This window comes from Erinaceus europaeus, chromosome 3, assembly GCF_950295315.1.
Source record: "Erinaceus europaeus chromosome 3, mEriEur2.1, whole genome shotgun sequence".
In the NCBI taxonomy this organism is placed as follows: domain Eukaryota; kingdom Metazoa; phylum Chordata; class Mammalia; order Eulipotyphla; family Erinaceidae; genus Erinaceus; species Erinaceus europaeus.
This window is the reverse complement of record NC_080164.1, coordinates 29,950,458-29,978,160: the sequence shown is the minus strand read 5'-3', so window position 1 is coordinate 29,978,160 and position 27,703 is coordinate 29,950,458. Positions and strand designations below refer to the sequence as shown.

Below are 27,703 nucleotides of genomic sequence, written 5' to 3'. Positions count from 1 at the left end.
ACAAACTCCCAGGTGTGGAGGGCTTCTCTCAGGGCACACAGCCCAGCTGTGAATCACATGGCACTTAAGTGATCAATACAAGCAACATGCAAGTCCCACCATCCTATAGAAGATGACTTTTTCCAGAGCTTCGCCACAGGTCAGAAAGTTGGCAAAGACCCGGTGAAATACTACGCAGCTATTAAAAATGATGAAGTCATTTCCTTCACCTCATCTTGAATGGAACTTGAAGGAGTTACACTGAATGAAGTAAATCAAAAAGGACAAAGGCCAGGTGATCTCATTCACAGGTGGAACTCAAGTAAAAAGGACAGAAAGGGGAAACACAAAGTAAAAGTCGCACTGGTTTTGGTGTGTTGCACCAATGCAAAGGACTCTGGGGGAAACTCTGAGGTCCTGGTACATGATGGGAAAAGGATTTAAGTTGGGGGTGAGAATGTTCTGCAGAGACGAGAAAGTGTGCCCATGTGCCAGCTCCTGAACTATAAACTATTAACCTCCCAATAAGGAAAAAGAAGAAGGAAAAGGAGAAGATTGAGGACGACAAGGGCCAAGAATGGGTGGCAGGGTCACATCTCTCACTACCATTTCTGCAGTAAATTTCCTCCCAGAAGCTGTTCGCTAATGAGCTTCATCATTTCTAAAAATTCCTTGTAGTCCTGCCATCCTGTCCTGTCCTATTTATAGTCATTTACATGAAAAGTTAGATAATCATAAGATCGTTTTAAAAATGTCTTTTCAAGTAAGGGAAAACATGGAAAAAATTTCCCAGCTGTAGAATAGTTGTAATGTGGAAAACATCTAAACAGGAGGCAGGCCTGGTGCTCAGATTATGAAGACATGTGGCCAGCAGGGGGCGTAGCGGCTCCAGCTCTGGACTCACAAAGCAAGAGGTCTTGAGTCCCCAGCAGCACCAGAGGCCAGAGTGACGCTCTGGTTTGTTTGTTTGTTTCCCTCCCCTCAATAAACACATAGACTGGGCTGGGGAGACAGCAAAGACTCTCCTGCCTGAAGCTCTGAAATCTTAGGTTTAATCGCCCTCAGCCAGAGATGAGCAGTGCTCTGGTCTGTCTCCTTGCTCTCTCTCTCTCTTTCATTAAACTAAATCTTTTTAAAAAGTAAATAAATGAACACATACACCTTAAAAAAGAAGTATTAAAACCCAACAAAGGAATCACTGCATTATATCTTAAAGACAAAAGGAGTAGGGAGTCGGGCTGTAGCGCAGCGGGTTAAGCGCAGGTGGCGCAAAGCACAAGGACCGGCATAAGGATCCTGGTTCGAACCCCGGCTCCCCACCTGCAGGGGAGTCGCTTCACAGGTGGTGAAGCAGGTCTGCAGGTGTCTATCTTTCTCTCCTCCTCTCTGTCTTCCCCTCCTCTCTCCATTTCTCTCTGTCCTATCCAACAACGACAACAACAATAATAATAACTACAACAAATAAAACAAGGGCAACAAAAGGGAATAAATAAATATTTAAAAAAAAAAGACAAAAGGAGTCATACAAAAGCAAGTTTGTTTTTTTTTTAATTGTCATGGAACCGTTAAGTGAGTGGGGGGTGGAGAGCAGCATAGTTATGGTTACACAAGCTTTCCTGCAGTGCTCTGGGGAAAAGGCCAAACAAAACAAAATACAAACAAACATACAAAAACACTTTTATCTGAATGAAGGAAATGGACCTGCAGGGGGGTCACTTCACGGGTGGTGAAGCTGGTCTGCAGGTGTCTATCTTTCTCACTCCCTCTCTGTTTTCCCCTCCTCTCTCAATTTGTCTCGGTCCTATCCAATAATGACATGAAAAAAAAGAAAGAAAGAAAGGAAGAAAGAAAAAAAGAAAGAAAGAAAGAAAATGGAAAGATCCAGCACATACAGGTTTGGCATCAACAGTCACTGGCCAACTCTGGGGCGGGGGGCTGTCACACTCACACCGTGGATATGGGGACAGTGTGCCTGCTGTAAGCTGCCAGCCTGGCCCCCACGTTTAAAAAGCTCCAGTGCTGTGGTCTCTTGCCCTGTCTCTCTCTACCTGAAAAGGTCAGTGAAGCCCTAGTAATAGGGACAAAACTTTTTTTTTTTTTTTAACCAGAGCCAGAGCTGAGTAGGACTGAACCTGGGACCTTGAGTCCTGGGCATGAGTTACCCGTGTGGTCTCTGCTCACCTCTTTGGTCTTTAATTGGCTTCCAATTTGCTGATGGAATTGTGACTCCATCTTTTGAGCGTTCAGAATAATTGCTTTGAGCAAGGCAAAATAATTGCTTTGCAAGCTCATCTAATGAACTTGTGTTTGAATCCCTGATGGAACCTGCATTAATTCATGGCAGGCATTTTTAAACTCCAAGTCATGAACTGTGTTTCCACTGGTGGAAGATTTTGCACTTTGAAGGCTAGACTAGTGTGTGATTTGAAAGGGAAATTTAAAGGTTCAGTTTACTGCATACTTTCCTTAAAACATTTTTTTTTGTTTTATTTTTTCCTATTTGATAGGACAGAAGAAATTGAGAGAGATGGGGGACGTAGGGAAGGAAAGAGACAGCTGCAGTCCTGCTTCACTGCTTGTGACCCCCCCCCCCCCCACAGGTGGGAACTAGGGGCTTGAACACAGGTTCTTCTGCATGGTAGCCTGTGCACTCAACCAGGTGCACCACCACCAGTCAGGCCCCTACTTTCATTTTTTAAAAAAATATTTATCAGTTTATTTATTTCCTTTTGTTGCCCTTGTTGTTTTATTATTGTTGTCATTATTGGATAGGACAGAGAGAAATAGAGAGAAGAGGGGAAGACAGAGAAGGGGAGAGAAAGATAGACATCTGCAGACCTGCTTCACCGCTTGTGAAGCAATTCTGCCCTGCAGGTGGGGAGCTGGGATCCTCACTCTGGTCCTTGCACTTTGCACCACCTGTGCTTAACCCACTGTGCTACCGCCAGAGTCCCCCTACTTTCATTTTTATATTGTGTTTCCTCTACTTGATACTGAATATCAGCCTGAGTCTTCCCCCCCCACCCCCTTCAGTGAAATAGAGTAATAGTGTCTACTACTTCTCAGTCAATAGTCCTTCCCTTCTAGATGAAACCATGCAGCCCCCCCCCCCCCAAAAAAAAAAAGTTGAATCCCCAATACCAGTTCAGGCTAGAGCTGAGCAGGGCCCTGACTGAAAGGAGAGGATGGGGGTGGGGTGGGGAGACGAGATGGGGACGGGACTTTCTCTACAGAGAACAGGGACACATATGGTTCAATCCCTTCTGCTCTCCAAGAAGGACCTGCACAGCCCTCAGAGAAAACAGAGGTGCCTGTGGTGGCATGGCAGGAGCTCTGGGCCAGTCTTTCCCAGCCTGAGCAACAAGGGGTATTATGGGGGAGCAGGGCAGACATAGCCCCGGAAGGTCAGTGTGTCCACCACCACAAAGCCAGTAAGTCAGTTCAGGAAGGGGCATCTGACACAGCCCCCCCACACACACCCCCACTGGAGGGCAGAAGCTCACCTGACCTGCCTGTGGGGTGGGAGTGGGGAGTGGGGAGAGTGCTGAGTGGCAGTGGGTGAACTGATGGTGGTAGGTGTTGGCACTGGGGGTGGCAGGCAGAGACTGATGACGGTAGAGGGAGAACTGAAGCATGCTTCGAGGAGCTGGGGAGACAGCATCATGGTTCTGTAACGAGACTCTCTTGCCTGAAGTGCCCAGGTGCCAGGTTCAATCCCCAGCACTACCTTAAGCCAGAGCTAAGCAGTGCTCTAGGGGAAAAAGAAAAAAGGAAAGGGCAAAAGAAAGAGGAATGTGCTCTGGAAGGACACAGCTCAAGCCCAAGTCACAGACGCACATGGAGGAGAAAGGCCTCTCCAGCAAGGGGTGGGCTGCTTGTCTGGGACTGTCCCGGTCATGGCTCCTGGGTCGTGTTTTGGGCAGGAGGGGCCAGGACCCCCAACAGCTGCCCTGCTGATCTGAGCTGCAGAGGCTGGGCTGAGGTTCTGCACAGACAGAAGCTGCAGAGCACTGGTCACTGAGTGCCCATCCCCGTGTGGGCAAGCCCAGTGTGGCAAGAGCCGAGAGAAAGACGCCCCTGCATGGCTCACATTGGCTCCAGTCAGGTCAGTCACTGAGCATAAGCACATCCTGATGATGGCTGCCTCTGCCTGGTCCTGTGGTCCTGGAGGCCTCCAGACAGGGAGGGGATGGGGGGTGGGGGGTGGGGGTGTGAGGCAGAAGGGCAGAGGGGTTGAGCATTAGAACGAGGGCCCTGCCCGAGGCCCCAGATCCATCCCCACAGCAGAGCTGAGCAGTGCTCTAGTCTCTCAAATGTTCAATCTCAAGTAAATAAAGTCTTTAAGAGAAAGATTTTTGGGGGGTGGGGGTTGGGCGGTGGTGCACCAGGTTAAGCGCACATAGTATGAAGTGCAAGTACCCATGCAAGGAGCCCGGTTGGAGGCCCCTTGGCTCCCCACCTGTGGGGGGGGGGGTCTCTTCATAAACAGTGAAGCAGGTCTGCAGGTGTCTCAGGTGTCTCTCTCCTTCTCTATCTACCCCTCTCACTCCCACTCCCACTCCCACTCCCATCCAATAAAGTGGAAAAAAAAAAAAGGCCTCTAGGAGCAGTGGATTCACAGTACTGGCACCAAGCCCCAGCAATAACCCTGGAGGCAAAAAAAGAGAAAAATTTTTGTGTTAAGAAATACATCTTTTTTGTGGTCCAGGCGGTGGTGCAGTGGATAAAGTATTGGACTTTCAAGCATGAGGTCCCAAGTTCAATCCCCAGCAGCACATGTACCAGAGTGATAAATGGTTCTTTCTCTCTCCTCCTATCTTCCTCATGAATAAATAAAATCTTAATATATATATATATTGGGGGCCAGGTGGTAGCTCACCTGGTTAAGTGCACATATTCTGGCGCACAAGGACCCATGTTCAAGTCCCTGGTCCCTACCAAGGGGAAAGCTTCATGAGAGGTGAAGCAGAGCTGCAGGTGGTCTCTCTGTCTCTTTCCCTGTATCTCCCCCTCCTCTCTCAATTTTTCTGTCTCTACCCATAAAAAAAAAAGACTTTGGAGTCGGGGGTGGTAGTGCAGTGGGTTAAGTGCACGTGGTACGAAGTGCAAGGACCAGCATAAGGATCCTTGTTTGAGCCCCTGGCCCCCCAGTTGCAGGGGAGTCGCTTCACAGGCGGTGAAGCAGGTCTGCAGGTGCCTATCTTTCTCTCCCCCTCTGTCTTCCCCTCCTCTCTCCATTTCTCTCTGTCCTATCTAACAATGATGACATCAATAACAACAGCATAACTACAACAGCAATAAATAAAACAAGGGCAACAAAAAGGAAAATAAATAAATAAGAATAATAAAAAAGAAAAAACTTTAAAAAAATAAATAAAAAGCTTTAAAATATATATCTTTCTTTACAGAAGAAAGCAGACCTGGGGGTGACACACCTGACTGAGCGCATATGCTACAGTGCACAAGGACCCGGGTTCAAGTTCCCAGTCCCCACCTGCAGGGGGAAAGCTTCACAAGTAGTGAAGCAGGGCTGTAGTTGTCTCTCTCCCTCTCTAACTCCTCCTTCCCTCTCTATGTCTGGCTGTCTCTATCAAATAAGTAAGGATAATAACAAATTAAAAAGAAAGAAAGAAAGAAAGAAAGAAAGAAAGAAAGAAAGAAAGAAAGAAAGAAAGAAAGAAAGAAAGGAAGAAAGAAAGAAAGAAAGGAAGGAAAAGAAAGCAGACCTGTCCGAGGGCAGTCATCCCTGGCAGCACACACCACCACGCCCAACCCTCAGGCCATCTCTCCATAAGCCTGACCTTAGGGCAAACATCACATTTAACTTCTCCAAAGTAAATTCCAGAGAACAAAATGCAGAAGAGCAGCGGTCAGCAGCCCAGGCCAGCATACAGCTGGGAAAGGCAGAGGCCACAAAGGCCATGTCCAGCTCCCACAAGCCAAGCACCAAATTCTCTGTCAATGGAACTGGGAATCTGAAATCCAAGAGGTCAGAGGGTTGGACTTAGAAGCCTGTGGTTCTGGGTTGAATCTCTAGCATCACATGTACCAGGAGTGATGTTCCAGTTTTCTTTGTTAATAAATATGTCTCTTTAAAAAAAAAAAAACCTATATATTTGAGGTTGAGAGGGTCTCACTGGTGGGATAGCACAGGAACATTGGTGGTAGGTGCAGAAATAAAATAAAATGAGGGAATAGGGATTTCTGTGACTTAATAAAATATATCAGAGGAATAAAGAATTGCTCACCTGTACTCAAGAAAGTATTTTTCATAAACCAGTGGGACTACAGCAAACTGAAACAAAGGGTTAATAATAAAAATATATAAAAACTCATGAAACTCAGCAATAATAACAATTTTTTTCAAAAAAAAAAAAAAAAACTGAATAAAAGTGAAGAGAGGTGGTCCAGGAGGTGGCACAGTGGTAAAGCTTTGGACTCTCAAGCATGAGGTCCCAAGTTTGATCCCCGGCAGCACATGTGCCAGAGTGATGTCTGGTTCTTTCTCTCTCCTCCTATCTTTCTCATAAATAAATAAGATCTTAAAAAAAAAAAAAGTGAAGAGAGGAAATGGATAGGATATTTACCAAAGAAGAAATCCAAAGTGCCAAGAGACATGAAAAAAAAAAAATGCTCCAAGTGATTATAAGAAAAATGCAAATAAAGACAACAATGAGAGATGCCACTTAACTCTTGTGAGAATGTTACACATCAGAAAGGAGAGTAACAACAAATGCTGGAGAGGTTGTGGGGACAAAGGAATCCTCCTGCTCTGCTGGTAGGAATGTAAATTGGTCCAACCCCTGTAGAGAACAGTTTGGAGAACTCTCCTGAAGTGGACCTACCCTAGGATCCTGCAAGTCCTCTCCTGGGGTTCTATCCTAAGGAAAAAAAACACCCATCTGAAAAGATCTGTGAACACCTATGATCATAGCAGCACAATCTGTAATAGCCAAAACCTGGAAGCAACCCAGCTGTCCAATGAGAGATGAGTGGCTGAGCAAGTTGTGGTCTATATACACGATAGAATACTACTCAGCTTTAACTACTCAGCTGTAAGAAGTTACAAGATCCGAAGGGATCATGTTAAGTGAGATAAGCCAGAAAGGAATATCTCACTGATGGGTGGAACTTAAGAAACAAGGGAAAAAAAGGGAAAATGTAGGTGAAACTTGGGCTAGGTATGGTCTGTGGCAGCAAAATCTCCCTCAGAGAGGGTTCTGAGGACACTGTGCACTATGAGTAGCTACGAAATTGTATCCATGTGACGGCTGTCCTGTAAACCATATTTCCCCCAATAAAATCTTCAAACATGTATACCTGAGATGCTAGTTTGAAGCACACACTCCAGTGTGATTTTAAGTGGAGGCAACAGAGCTAAGAGCAGCAGAGAAGCAGGCGACTGAGGGGGGCTCAGGATCCCATGTGGAGTACATTAGGGTTCAATACAAAGATTTTTTAAAAAATTTATTTTATTTTTGGAATAGAGAGAAATCAAGAGGGAAGGAGGGAAGGTTGAGAGGGAGGGAGAGAGAGAGAGACACTCGCAGCATTGCTTCACTGCTCCTGAGACTTCCCTCCTGCAGGTGGGGACTGAGGGCTTGAAGCTGTGACCTTGCGCACTGTACTGTAATGTGTGTTCAACTAGATGTGCCAACACTGGGCCCCAACACAAATTTCATTTATTTATTGAATAGAGACTGAGAGAAATCAAGAGGAAAGGAGAAGATAAGAGAGGGAAAGAGATGGAGAGACACCAGCAGCCCTGCTTTACCACTCATGAAGTTTCCCCCATGCAGGTAGGGACCAGGGGCTTAAGCCCCCGGTCCTTGCGCACTGTAATGTGAGCACTTGACCAGGTGCACCACCGCCTGGTCCCACAAATATTTTTTTAAGTAACCTGCAAATCATTTAGATTAGTTAATCTACCAAAAAAAAAAAAAAAAGCTTTACTTCCCAATGCCTCATTTGATAATCAATAAGCAAAATGACATCAATTTGAACACATTAATATTGTACTTTGCTTTGTTTAAGAAGATAATAGAAACCATTAACATTCAAAGGAACAGATCAATAAGAAAATGTGTGCCATAAAACATAATTAACTTGTCAAATAGCAAACCTCTGTAATATTTACAACTGATAATAATCTGGTTAATGAGACACAAACTTGCCATAACTGCTAATTATAAAATGTCATTTACAAACAGCAAGACAGAACAGCAAGAGAAAAATGTCCCTGTGAATGAATATTTACTCCTGGCAATGCTAAGGACAGAAAATAGACTGGACGCCAAATTTGCAGCCCTGGATGGGCAAGAGTCTTCAAGAGCTGAGTGGGGATTTGCGGAGTGTCGGAGCTAGCCAGACGCTGGACTCAGGAGGCACAGAGCCACACACACCCCTTCACAGACTGAGAAACGACAGTCATAGCATCCAACTTGGTGGGGAAATCTAGAAATTGAGGTTTCAGCTGTGGGGTCAAGGTGGCTAAACAGGGGGGCTCTGTTTGCCACCTCCAGGACCATAGCCCCTGAAATCAGAGCAGGGCCAAACCAAAGACACAGGTGACACACAGAAGGACAAGCTTTCCCAATGATAGCAACTGTGAATGGCCAAGAATCACCCCCAGACCCTCATCTTCCTTAGATAAGGGTGCGTGCCAGAGCTTGGTGAGTCCAGTTCTGGGAAGAGGCTGCCACCACAAGATGCATGACTGTCACTGAGCAGGACACAGGGACCAGAGATGTACCTCCATCCATCTTCAAGGTCACATAAGGAAAAGCCAGTCCAGGACATCAAAGCCCCACTTCCCAGAAGACCAGGTGAAAAGGGTAGAGAGCACAGCCCAGCCAGGGAGCCCCCTACCTACCAATGCAGGACCACAGCCTGCAGACAGACCATGCCCAGGATCACCACCTAGGCTAGCTCAAGCATGACCCCCAGCCCAGGTCCTCTTGAAGCCCCAGATGTAATGAGAAGAGACAGAGGATATCACCCACACTGATGGGCCAAGACAAAAACCTGGGAGGGCAGAAAACAAATATATATATATATATCTCAGGTTCCATAAACTTCCTAAGACTTCAAAGCAGCACTGGTAAGGACACTCACTGAGACGAGGAAATTGATGGATGAGAACCTCAGTGAAGTCAGAAAAAGCACAAGAAAAGTCTTGGGCGAAGGGGTAGACAGCATAATGGTTATGCAAAGAGAGTCTCATGCCTGAGGCTCCAAAGTCCCAGGTTCAATCCCCTGTACCACCATAAAAGCCAGAGCTGAGCAGAGCTCTGGTTAAAAGGAGAGAAAGAAAGAAAGAAAGAAAGAAAGAAAGAAAGAAAGAAAGAAAGAAAGAAAGAAAGAAAGAAAGGTCCTGATAGAACTCAGTTAAAGAATACGGTAGCAAAACTAAGAGGTTAAAGGAGTGAGCCTGAGAATCAGATGGAGGAAACTACCAAAAATACAGAAAGAGTGATAACTAAAACAAATGAAAATAAGAGAATTATAGGACAACATCAAAAGAACAACATTCAAGTCAAAGGAATTCCAGAAGAGATAAAGGGGCAGAATTTTTTATTTTTAATTTCATTGTATGTATTTTCTGGGAGTGGTGGCTCAAAGCTCTGCCCACTAACTAAATCATCTCCCCAGACACAACAGGACAGAGTGTGCAGTCCACCCCCCAGCCCCCGCGTGTGTGTGTCTGTATTTCTTTTATTGAGCTAGAAGATAGCACAGTGATCATGCAAGAGACTTTTATGACTCTGGCTTAGAGGTCCTGGGTTCAACTCCTGGTACCATCATATGCTAGAGCAGAGCAGCGGTCTGGCAAAGGAAAAAGAAAAAAAAAAAAAGGAAAACAGTGGTTTGGGAGGTGGTGCTTTGGACTCTCAAGCATGAGGTCCTGAGTTCGATCCCCAGCAGCACATGTGCCAGAGTGATGTCTAGTTCTCTCTCGCCTCCTATCTTTCTCATTAATAAACAAATCTTTAAAAAAAAAAATAAAAACAGTGCTTTGGTAAATAAATAAATTAAAAAAAAAAAAAGGAAAACAACAACACTCTAGCCCCAGTGCTACCTCCAGGGTCACCAGGATTCTGATTTAAAGAAATGATAATAGCATAGTGGTTATGCAAAGACTTTTATGCCTGAGGTTCCAAAGTCCCAGGCTCAATATCCAACACTACCAGAAGCCAAAGCTAAGCAGGGCTTTGAAGAAAAAAAAAATAATAATAATAATACAGGAAAAAGAAAGGGAAGAGACAGTGTAATGTGGGCTGGGTGTGATGTACTGCACCAACGCAAAGGAGTTTGGGGGAAGGAAGGCAGGAAAGGGTCAGATGCTCATGGGGAAGGGCTTAGGTTGGTGGGCGGAGGGGTGTGCAGAAACCTATCACAGAGAGGCGAGAAACTGGACCCATGTGTCAACAGCTGTCCTGTAAAACTATTTCCCCAACAAAATGATATGGAAAAATAAATGAATACATCTTTCTATGCAGGGAGACCAAATAAAAAATAAAAGAGGGGCTGCGTGGTGGTGCACCGAGTAGAGCACACGCATTACTAGGTGTGAGGGCTTGGGTTCAAGTCCCAGGGGACTTCACAAGTAATGGAGTAGGGCAGCAGCCGTCTCTCCTCTCTTGTCTCTCTCTCCCTCTGTCACAGGAAAAGGAGGAGGGAGAGGCCAGGAGCAGTGGACAGTGTAGTCTCTGTGCAAGCACTGAACCTCAGCAATAATCCTGGTGGCAAAAAATAAAATAAGTTTTTAAAAAGTAATGGTTGGGAGTCAGGCGGTAGCACAGCGGGTTAAGCGCACATGGCTCAAAGCACAAGGACCAGCGTTAAGGATCCCAGTTTGAGTCCCTGGCTCCCCACCTGCAGGGGGTCACTTCACGGGCGGTGAAGCAGGTTTGCATGTGTTTTTCTCTCCCCCCTGTCTTCCTCTCCTCTCTCCATTTCTCTCTGTCCTATCCAGCAACGATGACATCAATAACAATAACAACAGTAACTATAACAACAATAAAAAAGTAATAATAAAACAAAGAAGTGATAGCTGAGAACTTCCCCAGTCTAGGGAAGAAACCCAGATTCAAGAAGCTCTAAAAGTTCCAAACAACATAAACCCAAACAGATACATAAAAAGACATGCATATAATTCAAATGGCAAAGTTGAAAGATAGAGACTTTTAAAAGCATAAAAAAAAAAAAAAAAGCACCTAGGAGGGGCTTCTAAGAAGACCATCAGCAAATTTCTCAATAGGAATGCGGAAGGCCAGAAAGGACTAGCTGGATGGACATGCAATGCTGAAGGGGAAAGACCTCCACACAACAAATACTGTAACCAGCTAGGTTCTCACTCAAGTCTGAAGGAATGCAATGCCATTAAACTGGTCCTAGAAAAAATAGTAAGGGGACTTACAGAAAAGGAAAACACTGAATGACCTCACTTATATGTGGAAAGTAGAAAGACAAAGTCCAGTGAAAACAAACCCTTAGCCTTGCAGCTGAGGTTACCAAAGGGATCTAGGAGGTTGGACACTATGGAGATGTGACATTCTATTCTGAAAGCAGATAGTCTTGTGGCCAGGGAAATGCTTTGCAGGTAGAGTGCAGGACTTGCGTGGCAGAGGCCCTGGGTTCAAGCCCTAGCACTGTGTATGCCTGAGTAGTACTCTGTTCCCTCAAGGAATAAATAAAATCGGGGCCAGTGGTAGCGCAGCAGGTTAAGAGCATATGGTACAAAGCACAAGGACCGGCGTAAGGAACCTGGTTTGAACCCCTGGCTCCCCACCCGCAGGAAGGTCACTTCACAGGCAGTAAAGCAGGTCTGCTGGTGTCTTTCTCTCCCCCTCTCTGTCTTCCCCTCCTCTCTCCATTTCTCTCTGTCCTATCCAGCAACAACAACAGCAATAACAACAGTAATAAAAACAATAACAATGATAAACAAGGGCAACAAAAAGGGAAAAAATAGCCTCCAGGAGCAGTGGATTTGCAGTGCAGGCACCGAGCCCTAGCAATAACCCTGGATACAAAAGAAAGAAAGAAAGAAAACCTTAAAACATACCATAGAATCCTTTAAGCCAGCAAGTTACCTGACTAAAAAAGAAACCTTTAGCTTTATCCTTGTTCATGAGCTATGTGACCAAAGCACAAAAGTCAGACACCAGAAAAAGTTCTTCAAGGGCCAAGGTGGCCTTCTGCCCCTCTTCTCTTCTCACTCTGCAGGTGGCTTCTGGTGAATCTGATGGCATGAGACACCTTAAGCTGGAAGAGAGTTCTGGGAAGGTGCACAGATGCCTAGGAGCAAACGCTTGATATCAAGTTGCCAGAAGCCACATGCTCTGTGATTAGGAAAGCCACAAAGAGAAGAGACGAGAAATGTGGGGGACAAAGTAGAGACAGAGATGCCAGCAGAAAGTCAGGAATGGAAAGCACTGCAGACATTCCCCAAGACAGATGCCCTGTGAGGACAGGCGGTGAGACCTCACAGGCCAATTCTAGGAGGAAAATTCACTAGGAAACAGCAGCATGTCCCACAGAGCACTAGGTCCTTTTTAAAGATATATATATATATATATATATATAATTTTTTAAATGTATTTTAGAGGGTGGGAGGCAGAACCCCACTGGGCCATATGTGGAGCCAGGGCTGGGTTTTACTCAGCTGAGACCTCAGGCTTGCAAGTCCAGTGCTCTGCTAACAGAGTCACATCCAGGGTCGATAATTCCTCGATTCTTTGAGGGTTTTCTTTTTCTGTTTTTTTTTTTTAATATTTAATTTATTTATTCATGAGAAAGATAGAAGGAGCGAGAGAAAGAACCACCTATCACTCTGGTACATGTGTTGCCAGGGATTGAACTCGGAATCTCATGCTTGAGAGTCTAATGCTTTCTCCATTGTGCCACCTACCGGACCACAGGTTTTTATTTTTCTCTTCTTTTTTTATTTTACCATTGCTCAGCTCTGGCTTATGGTGGTGTGGGGCATGAGAGTTTGTTTGCATAACCATTATGCTATCTACCCTCCACCTTTTTCTCTTCAATCTTGACGGGTGACTTTAAGAACTACTTTAATCCCTCTTAATGGACCTCTATGATGGCTTGAGGCTCTTGAGATCATAGATTTCACCCAGTGGGAGGCAGAGGGTGAGACAGAGGTGGCAGGTGGGCAGGAAGGGGTGGAACATCCCTGTGGTCAGGCCACAGCGGGCAACCATCCTCCCATACTGGGCAGCACCTTCCCGCTCATTGGGTTCCAGCTACCTTCGCCTCAGGCTTTCCCACAGAATGGCACCTGTGACGCCTGACCGCAGAGACGCTCGCCCTGAAAGCCCATCCTTGGCACCCTGGCACGAACTTGCAGTGTGGGGGACAGTGGCTTGAGCACCCTGCTACACACACACACACACACACACACACACACACACACACACACACACACACACACACGTCCTCAAATCAGAAGGCAAGTCCACTCAAAAAGAAAAGGGAGGGGGGAGAAGGTAGCGGTGCAACCAGTAGAGTACTCATGTTATCATACACAAGGACCACTGTTTAAGCCCCCGCTTCCCACTTGAGGGGGGAAGCTTTTTGATTAGTGAAGTAGGTCTGCAGGTGTCTTCCTCCCTCACTATCTCCCTCCCCCCTCTGACTTATGTCATACTTCTTATATACTGACAAAATGCCTCTAATTGGTCACTCAAATTGTTAATGAGTTACTAAATAAAGAAATTAGGTTTTCATTATCTTTAAAATTTTTTATATTTATTTATTTTCCTTTTTGTTGCCCTTTTTTATTGTGGCTATAGTTATTGTTGTTGTTACTGATGTCATTATTGTTAGTTGGACAGAGAGAAATGGAGAGGAGGGGAAGAGGGGGGGAGGGGGACAGAAAGACAGACACCTGCAGACCTGCTTCACCGCCTGTGACTCGACTCCCCTGCAGGTGGGGAGCCGGGGGCTTGAAAGGTTTTCATTATTTTATTGATAACTTTCTCCCCCAGAAACATGACAGCATGAGAAGGAGCTCAGGGGCAGAACACAGGCTGCACATGTACAAGGCCCTGGGTTCAATCCCCATCACCACCTCTGGAAGAAGAAAGGGGAAAAGGGAAACGAGAGGGTCTAGACCAAGTGGCGGGGCACCCCGTTCAGTGCACAGTTACAATGCTCAAGGACCCAGGTTCAAGCTCCCAGTCTCCCTGCATGGGAGAAGCTTCATGAATAGAGAAGCAATGTAGAGGTATGTCTCTTTCTCTCTCTCTTTTCTCTCAATTTCTCTCTGTCCTACCAAGTCAAATCAAATGGGTAAATATTTAAAATAGAAAAAGATAAACTAAAGGACCCTCATATTTCTTTGTTGTTGTGAAATCATCCCCCCCCCTTGTTTAATTGATAGATTCTTGGCCTTCTCTCTGGGAAAATACTCTTCATATTAATCACCTTTCCCCATCTCACTTATGTTTATTACTTACATCCATCAGTGTCTTTACTATTCAGACCTTTTATTCATGCTTTATTTTTTAATTTCCCAGAACATTTTCTTATTCTGAGCATTCTTGGCAGTCTGGGGTTTTGCAGGATCAATGTGTTTGCTGACACACACACATACCTCTATAATAGGACAGCCAGAGAGAATGCTTAGCAGCCTGGCAGGGAGGTGGCACCGTGGATACAGCGTCAGACTTGAAAGCATGAAGTTCTGGGTTTGAGCCTCGGTATTGAGTGTGCCAGGGTGATGCTCTAATGCTAATTAATAAATAAAATGAGAGACCATTCAAGGAGGTAGCACACTGGACCATACAAGCATAAGGTCCTGAGTTTGATCCCCAGCATTGTATATGCCAGAGTGGTATTTTGTCTCTCTCTCTCCCCTCATCTCTTTTACTTACAAATTAATAAATTGGGGAGGGAGATGTTTATAAGATTCTACTTTAGCTCACAATCTATCTTACTTGCCTGACCGTGTCACGCACCGGCATGCAGTGCCACCTTGTGCAGTGACGGCATATCTCCCCCATCCCTGGCTACAGTGAGTCTCTCAGAAGGCTGTGGACGCACGGCCATCTCAACTGCCCACCGCTGAGCACACACTCATGAGCCTCCCTCTATTCAGGGCTGCACACTGTGCAAGCTCACTGCTCCCAGTGGACCCTGCTGTTTATTCTATCCTTTTAGACGGAGAAGGGGAGACAGAAAGAGAGAGATGGGGAAGAGAGAGAGGAGAGACACCACAGCACTATTCCACCACTCATGAGGCTTCCCCCACCAACTGTGCGTGGTGCTCCTAAGTGGTGATGACTTCATGCAAGTCCTGCACTCTACCCTCTGTGCCACCGCCTCACACAGATCTGGCGACTCGTTTCAGATCAGTATCCAGTAACGGCAGTACGCATCTTACTTTCCACACAGAATCTGATACAATACTTTCATCTCGCTGCGCGTAGCCAAATTCTCATCTACATGTCAGATCCAGTCTCAATCCAAACAACTTTATTACTTAGAACATACTTCCTAGTCTCTGGAAATCAGAGAGAACAGTAAGAGCTTCTCTTTGTTGTTATTGTCACTATTCTGGGTCATTTTTTTTTTTTCTAGATAGAGGGAGAAAGGGAAAGAAACCACAGCACTGAAGCTTCCTCCAGTACACTGAGGACTGGGCTTGAACCTGGACCGTGCACATGGCAAAGCAGGTGAGCGACCCAGGTGAGCTATCCTGCCCACTGGTAGCTCACTGGAATTGTGTGACTTGCTCTATGCACACTCCCACGGCAACACTGAATGCACTGTGTTTCTACCGTCAAGTGCGGTGGCTCTAAAATGTTACTCAGGACTCCAAGAAGTCCTTGAGATGGGGAGGTACCCCACCATGTGAGAGGTGCTCTATCCAACAAGACAGAAGATGGGGACACATGATCCCGAAGACATGCGGCAGGGGACAGCCCAGGGCCAGACAACAGGTCTGCACTGCTCTCAGTCCCTCTGCTGGCTTACGGAGTTAAGGACCAGGGCTGGCTCCACTTCTTGTCTGGAAACAGAAAGTATCTGGTCTGACTTTACAGAGCTGCTATTTCCAGGAACACAGCCATCACACAAAAAGGGAAAAGGCTGCACTCTGTTCTAACTTACCAGGAATACCACGCTGAGAAAAAAAAAACAAAAACTCAAGAGCAAATAGCCGAGTTCCTGCCACTAAATTCCAGTCTAGCCCAGCAGCCCCCAGTCAGCAGCTCCCTGCTCAGGCTCATGGGTTCTGGGGCCTCAACCATCCAGGTTTGGACTGTGCACTCACAAGTCCATTAGTCTCTTCTCTTTTTTTTTTTTTTTTTCCCCTCCAGAGTTATAGCTGGGGTTTGGTGCCAGAACTATGAATCCACTGCTCCTGGAGGCCATTTTTCCCATTTTTTGTTGCCCTCGCTGCTGCCCTTGTGGTTGTTATTGTTGTTATAGCTATTGTCGTTGGATAGGACAGAGAGAGAAATCGAGAGAGGAGGGGAACACAGAGAGGGGGAAAGAAAGAGAGACACCTGCAGACTTGCCACACCACTTATGAAACAACCCCCTGCAGATGGGGAGCCAGGGGCTTGAACCCAGATCCTTACACAGGTCCTTACGCTTTGCGCCATGTGCGCTTAACCTGCTGTGCTACCACCCAGCCCCCCCCCCCCCATTAGTCTCTTCTAATTTGTGTTCTGTTACAGACTATCCCATCGATCTGTTATAAATTCCCCTAGTATTCAGCTAAGGCATAGTAGTGAGTTCAGCTGTATTTTTTTTCCCCACTTTACTCACATGATTCATGCTAGCAACGCAGTTCCCTCAGGATTATAAGGATGGTTCTGACCTGAGCTCACTGATGCTCAAAGTTATTTCAAGGGAGACACTGAGTGAGAGGCTTCACTACAGGAGCTTGACACTCAGTCAGTCTCACAGGCAGATGGGTTTACTGAAAGCAAGGAGTGGTTCACTGGGTGCTTCTAGCCCACAGTCACCAGCTTAGACTCTGGGGCTAACCAGAAGGACATACAGCTATTGTGATCCTGTTCTAATTCTCTGCTGTAGAGAGAAAACTTAGTGCTACAAAACCACCACCCTTTGGGGCCTACAGAGAGACAGATAGCTTAGTTTGATGCACGTCTGTGGTCGCAGAGGCTGCAAATCCAATCCCCAACACCACTTTAAAAGTTTATTTACGGGAGTCGGGCGGTGGCGCAGTGGGTTAAGCGCAGGTGGTGCAAAGCGCAAGGACTGGCTTAATAATCCGGTTTCGAGGCCCCGGCTCCCCACCTGCAGGGGAGTCACTTCACAGGTGGTGAAGCAGGTCTGCAGGTGTCTGTCTTTCTCTCCCCCCCCCCGCCTTTCCTTTTTCTCTCTGTCCTATCCAACAATGACGACATCAATAACAACAATAAATAAAACAATAAAACAAGGACAACAAAAGGGAATAAATAAATATTTAAAAATATATATATTATTTACTTCTTTTATTTATTGGGGGGCAGGTGGTGGTGCACCTGGTTAAGCACATTACAGTGCACAAGGACCCAAGTTCAAGCCCCTGGTCCTTACCTGCAGGGGAAAAGCTTCATGAGTGGTGAAGCAGGGCTGCAGGTGACTCTCCCTCTTTATCTCCTCATCTCTCAATTTCTCTGTCTTTATCCAATAATAAATAAATGAAATGAAATAAACATTATTTCTTATCTACTAGCTACAAACAGAGAGAAATCAAGAGGGAAGGAGGAGATAGGGAGGGACAGACAGACAACTACAACATGGCTTCACCACTCCTGAAGGTTTCCCCCTGCAGGTGGGGACCGGGGGCTTGAACCCAGGTTCTTGAGCATGGTAACATGTGTGTGCTCAACCAGGTGTGGCACTGCCTGACCTCCCCAACACCACTTTATCCACAACTGAGCACTACTCTGGTCTCTGTATCCTCACAAATTAATAAATTAAACATGCATAAATGAAAATGTCCTTTGACACCAAAACACCAACACAGACGAAACAGCCCAGATGTGATAAAGAAGGTTCTAGTAGTCACCTCATCTTTTACCTGAAGCAGGTGAGAACCTTTTGCCTCACATCATTGCCACATCTTAAAACATCTTGAGATCTAAAACTTTCAGAACACAGTTGACACCCTCCCTGATAGCACATCAAAGATAAATTCAAGGACACCACCACTCAGCTCTATTCTGGAAGGTTCCAGCACAGCTAAGTCGGCCTCTGCCATTCTTAGCTGGTGTCAATAAATCTACTCTCCTCTCTCTGAGAGGGAGCGTGTGTGGGGGAGGTAAAGACAGGGACTGTGTTGATAAGAAAAGGATCTAATTGCCCTGCCTATTGCCCTGCCTATTGCCCTGCCTCAGCTTCAGTCCAGAAGGGGTGCAGCAGCTGAGAAGCTACAAGGAGACTCAGGAAGACAGAGAGCTGGAAGCAAGGGGAGCACCTACCCTTTGGCCTGACAGGTTAAATATGAAGGTGGTGGTCTGGGAGGTGGTGCAGTGAATAAGGCATTGGACTCTCAAGCATGAGGTCCTGAGTTTGATCCCCAGCAGCACATGTACCAGAGTGATGTCTGGTTCTTTCTCTCTCTCCTCCTATCTTTCTCATTAATAAATAAATAAAACCTTAAAAAAAAAGCTTTAAAAAAATAATAAATAAATAAATAAATATGAAGGTGATGCAAAAGAAGGTTCTACAGTTCTCTGTTTTCTGGATCCCTACCTAAAGTACACAGTTCTGTCAGAAGTGGCTCATGTGTGTGAAAGGCTAGGCAGCACACAAGGGCATTCTTTTTTCTTTAAAGTTATTTGAGAGAAAGCAAGAGAGGGAACACTGCTCAGCTGTGTCACAAGGGAGTGGCAGGGACTGAAACTGGGACTTTAAGAGCTGCAGGCTGGACCGCCTCCCCAGCCCAAGGAAAGTCTTCATTTTCAAACAGTCTAGGCAGCCTGAAAGAGCTGGGAATGGTCTTTAGCGTGGTGGTTTTAGCCCTTTTCTTTTTTCTCCCTTGGTCTATAATGAAATTGTTACAGCAGTGCAAAATAAAATCCTATGTATAAAAGTGTTAAAAAAAAAAAAAGGGCGGGGATAGGGCAGTAGCGCAGCGGGTTAAGCACACATGGCGCAAAGTGCAAGGACTAGCATAAGGATCCTGGTTCGAGCCCCTGGCTCTCTACCTGCAGGGGAGTCACTTCATAGGCTGTAAAGCAGGTCTGCGGGTATCTATCTTTCTTTCCTCCTCTGTCTTCCCCTCCTCTCTACATTTTTCTTTGTCCTACCTAACAACAATGACATCAATAACAACAATAACTACGACAGCAATAAAAAACAACAAGAGCAACAAAAGGGAAAATAAATAAATATAAAAAAATTTTTTAAAAAGGGTAACATTGTGTCTATGAAACACTCACCACCACCACCCCCCGCCCAGGATCTCTCCACCACCATGCACCAGGACCCCAAGGACACCCCATCCCCACCCACACTGCCCCGAGTTCTTTGCTTTGGCGCAATACACCAAACCCAGGAGAGACACCTGCAGCACTGCTTCACCGATCATGAAGTTTGAAGCCAGGTCCCTGGGCACTGGAACACATGCACTCAACTTGGTGCATCACCGCCCATCCCCACCCCAATACCCTTGGGCAATATTCTTAATAATTTTTCTTTTTATCAGTTTTTAAAATTATTTCTATTTATTTATTGTTGTTGCTACTGTTGTTACTGCCACAGCCTGGCTCAGCTCTGCTTATGGAGGTGTGAGGGACTGAACTGAGGGCCTTGGAGCCTCAGGCATGACAATCTCTTTGCATCACCATTATTCTGTCTCCTCTAACCCTCTTTAAGTCATTTTTCAGTAAATCTAACAATTTTTTTTTTTGCCTCCAGGGTTATTGCTGGGGCTCAGTGCCAACACTACAAATCCACTGCTCCTGGAGGCTATTTTTTTCCCCTTTTGTTGCCCTTGTTGTGGTTGTTATTATTATTATTGTTATAGCTGTTGTTGCTGTTGGATAAGACAAGAGAAATCTAAAGAGGAGGGGAAGACAGAGAGGAAAGACACGGGCAGACCTGCTTTACTACTTGCAAATCGACCCCCCTACAGGTGGGGAGCTGGGGGCTCGAACTGGAATCCTTAAGCCAATCCTTGGATCCTTACAGCCAGCCGGTCCTTGGATCCTTACATCGGTCCTTGGATCCTTACAGCTGATCCTTGGATCCTTACACCGGTCCTTGGATCCTTACAGCCGGTCCTTGGATCCTTACACCGGTCCTTGGATCCTTACACCAGTCCTTGGATCCTTACACCGGTCCTTGGATCCTTACACCAGTCCTTGGATCCTTACACCGGTCCTTGGATCCTTACACCGGTCCTTGCGCTTCACGCCATGTGTGCTTTACCCGCTGCACTACCACCCAGCCCCCCCCCCCAAAATGTTAAGGCAGTCAACAATAGTACACAGTGGCAGTACACAGCAGGCCACAGCACAGTCTATGAGGAGATCATGTGCCCAGCCCCCCACTCCCCCAAAGAGAACTAAACGCACCTGGGGCTTGAGCTTAGGGTCTGCAGCCCAGGACACAGCCACTGAGCAGCAGGACACAGTGGCAAACCCAGAGCGTGGGAGGCTACATGGGACAAGCCTCCAGAAAGCGCATGAACTGCAGGTGGACATGCACCTGCCACAGCAGAACCAGATGCCAGGATGCCACCAGGAATGTGAGCCTGATGCTCAGGAAAGTGATGAGGGGGCTGGGCACAGCAGGTTAAAGTGCACATGGCGTGAAGAGCAAGAAACCTCAAGGATCCTGGTTTGAGCCACCAACTCCCCAGCTGCAGGGGGGGTCACTTCACAAGCGGTGAAGCAGGTCTGTAGGTGTTTATCTTTCTCTCCCCATCTCTGTCTTTCCCTCCTCTCTCAACTTCTCTCTGTCCTATCCAACAACAACTGCTTTAACAACAACAAAAAAAAAAAAAAAAAGGAAAAAAATAGCCTCCAGGAGCAGTGGATTCCTAGTGCAGGAACCCAGCCCCAGCAATAACCCCGAAGGCAAAAAAAAAAAAAAAAATGACTAGTATTGCTAATGGCAATAGTAACAGCAGGACCAGCCTAAAGCTACCACCTATGGAGACACAGTAACAGGCATCCTGACCAAGGACCATCAGGAAAAGACAGGAAGGAGTTGCTGTGTCAGAGCACACAAGAGTCCTGACGATGGCTCACTTGGTAGAACACACACTTTACCATACATGAAGATCCAGGTTCGAGTCCTTGGCCACCACATGGAAACACCACACAAAGGGGAAGTGGAGTGGTGCTGCAGTGTCTCTCCCTCTCTGTTACTGAAATTAAAAGGGGAGAGAGGTGTTCACTGGGAACAGTGAAACTTCAGAGGGTAAAGTATTCAAAAAGCCACACACACACAGTATGAGATTCCATTTCCATGGACTGTCCAGAACAGGCAGTTCTTAGAGAGAAGAGCAAGGGGGTGGGGTGTGGGGGTGGGAAGACAACAGCTGCTGTCTTTGGGGTGAGGACAGCACTGAGCCTGTGAGCACCCTAAGACGCTACACCCTAAGAACAGGCACCATGCTAGACGAATCACATCTCAATGAGAGGTACGGATGGACATGGGGGGAAAAAAGAGACTTCAAAGTGCTATCAATTAATTACAATTATTTTTTTAATAAAAGTCCTTCAAAATGCATTAATTTTTTTTTTCTTTTTATGAGAGAAAGACCAAAGCACCAACCTGCTCTGGTATAAGGTAGAGCCAGGGATTGAACCTGGGGCCTCAGGCCTGCAGAGTGTGAGTCCTGGGTTCTGATGCTCACCTCTGTCCCAAGCATAATCTGTTCATGCTATCTGTAATAGTCTATTAAAATACTACAGCAGGATCCCCATCAAGATCCCAAGCACATTTTTTAGGAGAATAGAACACATGCTACAAATGTTTATCTGGAACCAGAAAAGACCTAGAATTGCCAAAACAATCTTGAGAAAAAAGAACAGAACCAGAGGCATCACACTCCCAGATTTCAAACTGTATTATAGGAACACTGTCATCGTAACTGCTTGGTACTGGAACATGAATAGACACACTGACCAGTGGAATAGAATTGAGAGCCCAGAAGTGAGCCCCCACACGTATGGACATCTAATCTTTGACAAAGGTGCCCAGACTATTAAATGGGGAAAGCAGAGTCTCTTCAACAAATGGTGTTGGAAACAATGGGTTGAAACATGCAGAAGAATGAAACTGAACCACTGTATTTCACCAAATACAAAAGTAAATTCCAAGTGGATCAAGGACTTGGATGTTAGACCACAAACTATCAGATACTTAGAGGAAAATATTGGCAGAACTCTTTTCCACATAAATTTTAAAGGCATCTTCAATGAAACGAATCCAATTACAAAGAAGACTAAGGCAAGTATAAACCTATGGGACTACATCAAATTAAAAAGCTTCTACACAGCAAAAGAAACCACTACCCAAACCAAGAGACCCCTCACAGAATGGGAGAAGATCTTTACATGCCATACATCAGACAAGAGTTTAATAACCAACATATATAAAGAGCTTGCCAAACTCAACAAGACAACAAATAACCCCATCCAAAAATGGGGAGAGGACATGGACAGAATATTTACCACAGAAGAGTTCCAAAAGGCCGAGAAACACATGAAAAAATGCTCCAAGTCTCTGATTGTCAGAGAAATGCAAATAAAGACAACAATGAGATAGCACTTCACTCCTGTGAGAACGTCATACATCAGAAAAGGTAATAGCAGCAAATGCTGGAGAGGGTGTGGGGTCAAAGGAACCCTCCTACACTGCTGGTGGGAATGTCAATTGGTCCAACCTCTGTGGAGAACAGTCTGGAGAACTCTCAGAAGGCTAGAAATGGACCTACCCTATGATCCTGCAATTCCTCTCCTGGGGATATATCCTAAGAAACCCAACATATCCATCCAAAAAGATCTGTGTACACATATGTTCTTAGCAGCACAATTTGTAATAGCCAAAACCTGGAAGCAACCCAGGTGTCCAACAACAGATGAGTGGCTGAGCAAGTTGTGGTATATATACACAATGGAATACTACTTCAGCTGTAAAAAATGGTGACTTCACCATTTTCAGCCGATCTTGGATGGTCCCTGAAAAATTCATGTTAAGTGAAATAAGTCAGAAACAGAAGAATGAATATGGGATGATCTCACTCTCGGGCAGAAGTTGAAAAACAAGATCAGAAAAGAAAACACAAGTAGAACCTGAAATGGAATTGGCGTATCACACCAAAGTAAAAGACTCTGGAGAATACAGATCCAAGAAGGATGACAGAGGACCTAGTGGGGGTTGTATTGTTAAATGGGAATCTGGGGAATGTTATGCATGTACAAACTATTGTATTTACTGTTGAATGTAAAACATTAATTCCCCAATAAAGAAATTTAAAAAAAAATACTACAGCAGGGGACATGTGGTAACCAAAATGGCATGGTATTTAATTTTTATTTACTTATTTTCTTATCAGAGCACTGCTCAGCTCTGGCTTAAGGTAATGCTAGGGATTGAACCCAGAGCCTCAGGCATTAAAGTATTCTTGCATAAACATTATGCTATCTTCCCTGCTGGCATTTAAAGAATGCTAAGTAGCAGCCCAGGAGGTGGCTGCAGTGGCTAGAGCACTGAACTTTCAAGTGTGAGGCTCTCAGTGAGGCTCTGGTATACTCTCTCCTCTCCTCTCGTTATTAAATAAGTAAAGTTTTTTTTTAATATTTATTTATTTCTTCTCTTTTGTTGCCCTTCTTGCTTTTTATTGTTGTAGTTATTGTTGTTGTCGTTGTTGTTGGATATGACAGAGAGAAATGGAGAGAGGAGGGGAAGACAGAGAAGGGGAGAGAAAGACACCGGTAGATCTGCTTCACCACCTGTGAAGCGAGTCTCCTGCAGGTGGGGAGCCGGGGGCTCGAACCAGGATCCTTACGCCGGTCTTTGTGCTTTGTGTACATGCTTAACCCGCTGCGCTACCACCTGACTCCCTAAATAAGAAAATCTTAATGAAATGGGCTGGGGAGAAAGCACAAGGTTAGTGCAAAAAGACTTTTATGCCTGAGATAACAAAGGTCCCAGGTTCAATTCCCACTACCAACATAAGCCAGAGCTGAGCCATCAATGTTCTGGGGGGAAAAAAACCTTGAGGAAAAAAAAAGGCCTTTTTTTTTTTTTTGCCTCTAGGGTTATCACTAGGGCTCAGTGCCTGCACTGCTCCTGGAGGCTATTTTTTCCCTTTTTGTTGCCCTTGTTGTTTATCGTTGCTGTTATTAGTGTTACTATTGCTGTCAGATAGGACAGAGAGAAATCGAAGACAGAAAGGAGCAGAGACAGATAGACACCTGTAGACCTGCTTCATCGCTTGTGAAGTGACCCCTTCACTGCAGGAGGGGAGCCGGGGGCTCGAACCAGGATCCTTGTGCTGACCCTTGCGCTTCACGCCATGTGCGTTTAACCTTCTGTGTCACCTCCTGGCGCCTCTTTCTTTCTTCAAGATAGCAACAGACAAAAAAAGAGAGTGACCACAGCTCGAAGTTTCCTTCAGTGCAGTGGGAGCTGGCTCAAACCTGGGTCTCGCACATGAGCTAAGTCAGTATCGCTACATGAGCTGGCCTGCAGATTGAACACACATGTTACCGTGTGCAAGGACCCAGGTTTGAGCCTCTAGTCCTTGCCTACAGTGGAGAAGCTTTACAAACAGTGCTACAGGTGTCTCTGTCTGTCTGTCTATTTCCCCCTCCCCTCTCAATTTTTGTCTGTATCCAAAAATCAAAAAATTCTGAAAAGGAGTTCCAGCTTTTAAAAATGGGCCTACATCAAATAAAAATAAAGCACTGACCTGTCTTTTTTCAAGATCAAAACACACAAACACTGAGTAACTGGTTCCTCATAAAAAAGTAACAAGGAAGCACACTTATAGCAGAAGCTGTCAGTGGTTAGTGATGAGAGAAGGCAGTGGGCAAGGGCTGCCCCAAGAGGACTGGAGGTCAGGGGGCGGCAACCAGCCAGGCAGAGCAGGCACCCCACAAAGAAGCTAATTTCTCCACAGAGGATGGGGCAGGAGGCCAGCACAGGAAGATTACCCAGCTGAGCCCCGGCTCTCTGCATGTGCCCACCCATCTGCTGCCCCTGTGACCAGCCATGGTCTGTCATTATATCTGTTTATAAGGAGAGAAAGAGAGCAGGACCAGAGCATCTCTCTACCTCATGCGATGCCAGGGACTAAACTCAGAGCTTCATGCTTGTGAGTCCAGAGCTTTATCCACTGGGCTTCTTCCCAGGATGCTACACAAGTTGTACAGATAAGGACCTCAGCACTGGGGAGATAGCATAATGGTTATACAGAAAGACTCTCCTGGGGCTGGGTGGTGGCACACCTGGTTGAGCGCACGTTACAATGTTTAAGGACCCAGGCTCAAGCCCCCAGTCCCCACCTCCAAGGAGAAAGCTTTGCAAGTGGTGAAGCAATACTGTAGATATCTCTTTCTCTCTCCCTCTCTATCTCCCCCTTCCCTCTCGATTTCTGACTGTCTTTATCCAATCAATAAATAAAGATTTTAAAGGGGGGGTTGGGCAATAAGCGCAGCGGGTTAAGCACACATGGCATGAAGTGCAGGGAATGGCTCAAGGATCCTGGTTTGAGCCTCTGGCTCCCCACCTACGGGGGGGGGGGGGTCACTTCATAAGCGGTGAAGCAGGTCTGTAGGTGTCTGTCTCTCTCTCCCTCTCTGTCTTCCTCTCCTCTCTCGATTTCTCTCTGTCCTATCCAACAACAGCTATAACAACAATAACAACAACAACAAGGGCAACAGCAAGGGCAACAAAAAAAAAAATGGGAAAAAAGGCCTCCAGGAGCAGTGGATTCATAGTGCAGGCATCGAGCCCCAGCAATAACCCTGGAAGCGGGAAAAAAAAGAAACAAAAAAAGAAGAAAAACAGAAAGATTCCCCTGCCTGAGGCTCCTAGGTCCCAAGTTCAACCCCCTGCACCACCATCTGGCAGAGCTGAACAGTACTCTAAGGAAAAATAAATAAATTAATTAATTAATAATAATAACAACAACAATAATGATAGGGCTGGGGAGATAGTACAGTACAGTAGTTCTGCCTGAGGCTCTAAGGTCTCAGGTTCAATCCCCAGCACCACCATCAGCCAGAGCTGAGCAGGGCTCCAGTCAAAACAAAATAAAGACAGAGAGCTCACAGCCAAACTGGGCTCCCTTTCCTACATTTATACCACTTTATTTTGTGTTTGGCTATTATTTTTTAAAACCCAGAGGGGCTGGAACACATCAGAAGGCTGGAGTGGAGACAGTACCAGCAGTGCAGACATCCCCCCGCCCAGCACCCAGCCTTCTCCCCCCAGCAACTGCTCGGTCCACACACCTGGAACGCTTGTAAGCGGGCCATCTCCCCGTTCCCCTGGCAGCAGGGGGCGGGGGCCCACAGCCCACTCAGCCTGCTGGTGCACCTCTGGCACCCCAGAATGGAGGCAGCATGAGCTGGCCAGTCCTCAGAGGGAGAAGTCTCCATCCAGGGAGCACCTGGTGTGGCCCCCACACCCACCCATCCACATGAAGGGACAGGAGGGCTGCTACCAGCACAGGGGGCAGAGAGGAGCCTGGTGACAGAGAGGACCCTCAGAAGAGAGGAAGTGGGGCACAGAGGGTGTACTTACTGGCGTGCTTGTCTGCGAGCATGACCAGTGTGTTGGAGATGTCCCTGCGTCGGTAGAAACACACGACCTTGGCTTCCACGTTGCCCGTGGCCGTCTAGGAAATAAGAGAAGCAAAGGTCAGCAGTCCTGAGTATTCAACTCAAATTCAACACAGGAGTCCTGGGTCTGCGACTGTGATCAGGGCCACTTGCAGCCATCAGCTAAGCGAGACCACTTAAAAAAATATATTTTATGTATTTATGAGAGAAAGGAAGTGAGCACGAGAAAACCAGAGCACCCCTCTGGCACACGTGATGCCGGGGATTGAACTCAAGACCTTATACTTAAAATCCAACATTTTCCCCACTGCACTGCAACCCTCCTGGGCTGCCTTGTCAGATGCTCTCACAATCACAGCCCACCTCAGCACTGCCTGATTTGTCTGAGAGAAATGAATGTCCTTCTTCTTCTATCGTTTGCCCTTCTTCCGTAGCCAGTCAACAGCGTCAGGTTGAGCCTGATGTAAAGTTTCGAGACCTCCTTTGAATCTGGAGAGGTGGCAGTCGTTGATTATGTGGGTCATAGTCTGTCTGGAGCCGCAGGGGCAGTTCGGGTCGTCTCTGGCTCCCCAGCGATGGAACATAGCGGCGCACCGGCCATGGCCTGTTCGATAGCGATTGAGGAGGGCCCAATCATAACGTGCTAGGTCAAAGCCGGGTTGACGCTTGCAGGGGTCTGTGATGAGGTGTTTGTTCTTTACCTCAGCTGACTGCCAACTCTGTTTCCAAGAGACTGGAACAGAGAAGTTCAGTGTAGGCGTAGGGGACCAGATTGGGTGACGAGACGTCAAGCGTTGGACAGGGTGGGCGAAGATTCGAGACATCACAGCTTGGCTTTGCCACTGGAGCTCCAGGTCTGTGTGACTCCACCACTGGCAGTGAATTCTTCCACTTTTAATTTGGGCAGGGGAGAGGGAGAGGAGAGACACCACAGCAACACT

At 46.2% G+C, this 27,703-nt stretch overlaps 1 protein-coding gene across 4 annotated transcripts in view; it reads right to left on the bottom strand.

The window, feature by feature from the left end:
• The window catches only part of MTA3 (metastasis associated 1 family member 3), an 88,052-nt gene that overhangs the window by 52,975 nt on the left and 7,374 nt on the right, over positions 1 to 27,703 (bottom strand). For all 4 annotated transcript variants that reach the window (XM_060186938.1, XM_007537255.3, XM_060186939.1 and 1 more), the window contains exon 3: positions 26,725 to 26,818. In XM_060186938.1, coding sequence (XP_060042921.1) covers positions 26,725 to 26,818 — 94 coding nt within the window. The remainder of the gene's footprint in view (positions 1 to 26,724; positions 26,819 to 27,703) is intronic.